Source organism: Alexandromys fortis, unplaced genomic scaffold (genome assembly GCF_014885135.2).
Source record: "Alexandromys fortis isolate MF-2015 unplaced genomic scaffold, M_Fortis_MF-2015_v1.1 scaffold_117, whole genome shotgun sequence".
Classification (NCBI taxonomy): domain Eukaryota; kingdom Metazoa; phylum Chordata; class Mammalia; order Rodentia; family Cricetidae; genus Alexandromys; species Alexandromys fortis.
In genome coordinates this window covers 4102518-4108828 of record NW_026068015.1, presented here as the reverse complement: position 1 = coordinate 4108828, position 6311 = coordinate 4102518, and the positions used below count along the sequence as shown (strand labels likewise).

Here is a 6311-nt window from a genome sequence, read left to right as displayed (position 1 = left end):
TAGTATGAGAGCAAGTTTAGAAAACGTTTTTATTAGACAAATTATGTAGACAAATTATACACAGAAAGCTCTGCCACTCGTAACTGAGGCCTCCAAAATGTTTTGTGGACTTGTAGAATAGGCAATACATAAAAATCAGCCTATTTCCAGTATTGTACATGGTTAACAGTTTGTTGATAGCTGAAGTCACTGCAGCATCTGGGGTGCCCCTATATAGCTGTAAAGACTTTTTCCATTTGAAAATCAGAGTTGGAAATGAGGACATGAATGTCACAGGGGAACAAGGTGTGCATGCACCGCGGGACTCGTCACCCTGGAAACAAAGTGCTTCCTCATGATAAGAAAGTTTTCTGCCTGACACAGTAGACAATATTTAAAGATTTAGTACAAAAACAGTGACAGTACAAGATGCTCCCCAGAACAGAATTAGATCAAAATAGAATACACTTTAAGGATATACCTCTTAACTGCTCCTAAAGCAAATCACATAGGCTGGATCCTCTAGCAATCCTAGCCACATAATGAATGAGATTAAAGTAAGCATACGGCTGCCTGAAATCACAGGGTAAATCCCTGCTTCCTACTTACCACGTCGAGTTTTAGGATTACAGATGAAGCTCAGTCTATGTTTCTAACAGATAAGAATGCTACTTTTAGAGGATTGTGCACCAAGAGGCACTGGTTTTTGCTTGTTGCCCCTGCTGACACACTGGGCACTGATTTTTAAAAAGAAACAGAACACCTCTGGTAGAAGCGGGTAGAAAAGGGGGTCAGATGAGAGCCCAGAACGGTTGTTACGTGTTTGCTGTAGGGTGTTGTATGAAGCAAATAAGGCCACATCGACACTTGCGGGGCTTCCCCTCCTCCCTAGCTACAGTTACACTGATGGGCTCGCAGTTTCGGAAGGGGCCTTTGAACCTACAATGATCTATGGTTAAACTCTGCTCTGTGTGCTGTGTGTAAGGTTCAGCTAATGGCATTTCCCATTTAGATAATTAACAAAAGGTAAAATTATCAAGGTTAGCTTTCTACACTGCGGAGTAATGAATGCAAAACCTATTCAAATGAGTACATCTAGGAACAAAGATGAAATCACCCTGGATGTTTTAATAACAAAATTATAAAATAGTCTCTTGGCAAACAACGCAGGTCAGAATGACATTAAAGCAACCTGCTTTTCTGCCTGAAAAGGCCTCCTGCGCTCTCATAGCTCCTGTACACAATGCTTGGTTTTTAAACTAAAGCTTTTATTAAATGAATTGCAATAGCAATGGCTGCATTTATATATATACACATTATATAGGTGCATATATATGTATATATGAGATACTAAGTTATTTAACACAATAAAGGCCTTTGCCATAAGGTAAAGTTTACTGTACATAAGAGAAAGTGTGAATACTGTACAATCGCATGAAGGGGGCATGCACCTGCTGCAGTGCAAGGGGGATTTTGACTGTAGTCTTGACTGGCGTATAAATGGCTTTTTTTTTTTTTTTTTTTGTAATCCTCCTAAACTGCATTCTCGTATTGCGTGGCCTGAATGGTCTTCAAATCATTTCCCAGACACTGCAGGGGTTGCCTCTGGTCCACAATTAAAGGACGCTTGACAACAGTGGAGAATTGTATGGATGCAGCTGAAGATGGAGAAAGACTCAAGTTATTGCAATTGAGGTTTCCAAACAGAGGAATGGGACGTGGGAGCCCTGTGTGCAGAGCCAACCCTGCGAGTGCTCTCAGTGACCCAGCGCTCGTGCCCTAGTCTTGAAGTACAGTATATGAGAAGCGGACTAATTAGGATCCTAGAATACTATATTCGTGGGGAACAAGTTGAGTAATGAAAAAAAAAAGTGGAGGGTGGTAGACAGAGAAGGAGAAAGAGAGAGAGAAAAGGCAACAGAGCAGGGAAGGGCGTGAGGAAAAAGAACTAGAATTGTTACTAATTATCCTGATTTCTTTTAAATAGAACGTCACATCCATGTTAGTCCCACATTACAGTTGCTCCTTTGGGGGGAGTCCTAGGGTAGGCGGAGCTGTCTGCTGCTCATATGGACGTGCCTCTGTCAGGGTCATTGCCCAGATTGAGCCCCAGGGTGGGAGTAGGCTGATAAGGAATAGATGACATTGTTTTGATAGGACTCCTGAAAAAGCCCCCGTTAGGAGCCCTGTGCCTAAAAGGGCCAGTTCGGTGCTCCGGCACACTGCCGAAAGCGAAGCCAGAGGCAGCCTTGGCTGAGAGCGTGCGGCTAAGAGTCTGGATCTGCTCTGGGATGAATGTGGTGGTGGTGATGTGAGTGTTTCTGAAATCACTGATCTGCTCCAGGGCTTGTCGTGTCGGCAAAGTGTCAATGTCCAGAGGGGTCAAGTCAATTGACGAGGTGGAAAACTGTTTATGGGGGCTGTCGTCATCTGTGCACAAGCTATTTACACGCCTATGGAGGTGCTCCAGGTCAATTTCCTTGTCATCCTGGAGATGAAGAAAAAGAAAATAAGGGTCTCATCAGTACTAGCTTGCACGGATTAAAAAAAAAATTAAAAAAAAGTCGTTCAGCAAACATGTAATTAACTGAACTGTGGGGCATATTTGCTTAACAGACATTGACTGGGCCCCCAGCACGAGCCAGGCACTGTTCTAGTTTCTGGGAATCCTTACAGGGCTTTGAGATAAAGTAACTATAGAAAATACTTCCTTTGCAGCCAGAGCTTTAAAATGAGCACGTGTCGCATGCAGCTACAAAGACGCGGGACAGGCTCAGGCAGAGACACGAGCAGAAGGTCTGATTCTGGAGACTTCCCTCAACCCCTGCCACCCCTTTCTGGTGCATGCTTCCTCTTTCAGAGTCTCATTCCAGATGGATTCTTTTTTTTCTTTTTTTAACTCTTTCTATCCCTTAGGCCTAACCTTAATTTTCTGTCCTTAGATGAGAGAGATATGTGTTTCTTTGCACTAATATGTCAATGACTAACAAACAAGGTGTTGTTTCTTGCAGCCCAGGGTTATAAGGATTCTTAGAAAGAGTCAGCACTAGAGAGACTTCTCCATGACAGGGACAGCATGTGATACCCAGCACCTGAACCTGGCAACTGTGAGGTCAGGACGTGTGAATAAGGGGCTTTAACTGCAGGTCAGTTTTATGTTAAGTGGGTGGTGTGCTTGCAAGAAGTTCTATTTATTTATTTTTAAAAGGCAGTAAAGCCTCAGAGTTTTAGAGAGAAATCCTACCCACTAAACCCTTCATGGTTGAAAAAATAGAATTGAGAATAAATAAAATGTTCTCTGTGATCAGACTTATTTACAGCTAAGGTCAATAAACTAAATTTATGAGGTTATAAAAATGTCCGTTAATCATAAGAGGAGAAGATGTTTGTGCCCAGAACCTGGAATGGCCATCGGGAGTTGGAATAGGGTATGCGTTTTCCCGCCGTGTGTGCAGCACTCTGCAGCGAAGCCTGCCGGAATGCACAGCCCTGCGTTCCCTTCTCCTTTCTCATTTAAAAATCCATTAAAAATCCATTAATGCAGTATTATCACCGAGACTTCAGAAGGTTGAGACGTATAATTTTATGGTTCCCACGGCAACTGTAATCTAGACATCCATCAACAGCTGTAACAATGCAAACATTTAATATCTTCTGTAGTAATTCAAAAATAGAAGCCCAGGAGCCCCTCATTTCCAGAGTATGCAGAGCATCGAGTCTCAGCTACAATCTGCATTAATGTGGCCTTTTGCTTTGGATTGATGGCAGCAGAGATACCAATGCGTACTTACTCTACAAAGACGGCATGGCGATAAACCTGATTAGCTTTTAATCCTGTCTCCACATCGTGGGGTTGGGTACAATCACCCACACAGGTAAGAAGCAAGGAAAGCGAAGCCGTTCTTACAAACGGTACTGATGCTACTTTGCATCTAAGGAGCTACGAGGATCCTTAGACTACATAGAGAGGGATGTTCGAAAGACAAACACTGCCGCGCAGACATGCAGATACAAATGAGAGGTCATTTTTCTTCGTACATCAAAGCCCATTCTCTGTGAACTGCCTTGGGCATCCGTCAGCCAAGCTCTGGGCAGAAAGTTTAAAACTTTTGTTGAAACGGCCCCTCAAATGAAACCACTGAATAAACTCAATGTCTTTTTCACACCAACTCCTTTAAGATTAACGAGCCAAGTGCTGTTGTCTCTCTCTCTCTTTTTAAATGTTCATGTTTTCATGAATTTCCTTCACATGCTGTTTTCTCTGAGTTACTATGTATGATTCTGCACAGCTGTACAAACTGGAACATGGCCCTGGCGTTAAGCTGATGACATAGTCAGGGAGATAAACAGAACTCAGAAGGATTCCCCATGTGAATTTGGCACCGTGGGCTCCCGGGAGAGCCCCAGACACACAGTCATCATTTCTTCAGATCTTCACACACAGATAGGAAGTAGGGCCTAATGGTGAAGAGAAAGCATCATGCCAGGGCCTTTTATGCCCAGACTTTAAAACACAGGCTTAACTTCAACTTAAGGAATCGACAGAAACTATTAAGTATTTTTGAGAACTGGGTCAAGGGAACTACAGCCTTGCTGGATCATTAGTATGTAGGCCACGACTCAGAATTTCAGAGCCTGCTATAGAATATGAAATTGTCGGCCTCACAGACACTGCCCCTTGCTCTTTATTCACCCTGAATGTTCTAAATGGGAACTGGCATTGCCTTGCCACGTGCTTGTTTGGAATCTTCAAAGAAATCATAAAAAGCAATTGCTATTACCCTTTCCTCCCTGGAAATGCAGCCACTGAATGTTTGGCAGCTCTAGTTGGGGCACAAGTTCAAGTACCTCTTTGGATGGGACCCGTGAGCCCTTCCTCCTGCTCCACCACGTCTCCAGCACCGCTATGAGGCAGGAGAGCACGATCCCTGCGGCCAGGATGCAGAATACGCCGGCCAGGCTCTTGATGTCCAGGGCTCCTCCCTTCTGCTTCGCATCTACTGAGGAGTACAGGTCACACTGGCCATTCTTAGGCCACCACTTGTGCTTCAGGATGTCCATGTCTCCACTCTGCTGCAGTTCCAGGATCCTAGGGGTGGAGAACACAGCGCATGTGATTGTAGCCAGGGTGACTGCCCTGTCTACAACCTGAGCGATCATGACTTCCCATCTAAAGATGGCCAGCCTAGCTCACTAGAGCAGTTTGTCGGAAGAGTACTGCAAAGCCAAAACCATGAGTGTTTTGATCCTGTGACATTTGTGTAGAGGGAATTTTCTTCTACTTTGCCCTCCTTTTTCGGTCTCTCCCTCCCGTCTCTTATTTTGCTCTCACAGGAACGCCAGTGGCCCCGCCCCATTCGTTGTAGTACATTTTAAAATCACATTTGGGAGGGGCTGTTCCCGTGGGTTCCGACACTGCTGCAGCTCTGTCCTTCCTGCCAGAGAACGCAGCTCTGGACCACGATGCTGCTTTGAAGGGCCCTTAGCTGCTTCTAGCCACATACTGGTGCAATGTGACCCAGCACGTGCTGTCCACACAGGAATTCAATGAAAATAAAACCTCTATTATTTATCATGGTCTGGGAGAAGGCCTTGGGACAAGTTTTGAAGTTGATAAAATACATCATTTTCATTTCTTCACACAACGGATGCACTTTTCCTTTTAATGCCAAAGGGGAAGTAACCTACCTTTGGGAGGAAAAAACGGTAGGTCAAAGGGACCTGAGGTGCTTGAATTCAACCAGAAACAGAAGCTATGAAAACTACACAGTGCAATCCACACAGAGGAATCAGCCCCTCCTCCCAAATTCTGCTTAGACACCTGGCCTGCCAAGTGCTGGAGCCTCTGCAGGGGCCATGTATCCCCAAAGCCAGAGCAGCTTTAGCGGTTCCTGGCCCAGACCCTTAGCATCCCCCAGGGTATTTCAATTCATTCTCCGGGCTGTCCTGAGAGCCAGCTGCAAGGACACCAGTGGCCTCCAGGGCACCAATTGGGACTAGTGGGGACAGAGCAGAGGTTCCTGAGGGCACACCATTCTTGCTGCACACTCTTCCCTGGCCACCAGCTTTGGAGTCGAGAGGGAGAAACCCAGTGGTTTTCCTGGAGATGTGGCATCTCTGCAAACCTCCCAGCTACTTATGAATAAGTCACTTGAATCTAACCTCCTGGAGATCATAGAGATATTTGCCAAGATATATTGGTCAGATATGTTTGCCAAGGTAAGGGTAGGACAGAGCCATCAGCTTTGGCTAGATATATAATTTTTATATAAGTAAACTTTGGATATGTGGTCTTATATTTGTGCTCTGGCACTGGATCATGGCTTCTTCTG

At 44.8% G+C, this 6311-nt stretch overlaps 1 protein-coding gene across 1 annotated transcript in view; it reads right to left on the bottom strand.

The window, feature by feature from the left end:
* Positions 1-1480: 1480 nt before the first annotated feature.
* Positions 1481-6311, bottom strand: part of LOC126513774 (glutamate receptor ionotropic, delta-2) — a 578836-nt gene continuing 574005 nt past the window's right edge. Inside the window, exons 13-14 of the mRNA XM_050162312.1 lie at positions 4828-5068; positions 1481-2467 (exon numbers count right to left, since the gene is read on the bottom strand). Coding sequence (XP_050018269.1) covers positions 2045-2467; positions 4828-5068 — 664 coding nt within the window. The 3' untranslated portion in view covers positions 1481-2044. The remainder of the gene's footprint in view (positions 2468-4827; positions 5069-6311) is intronic.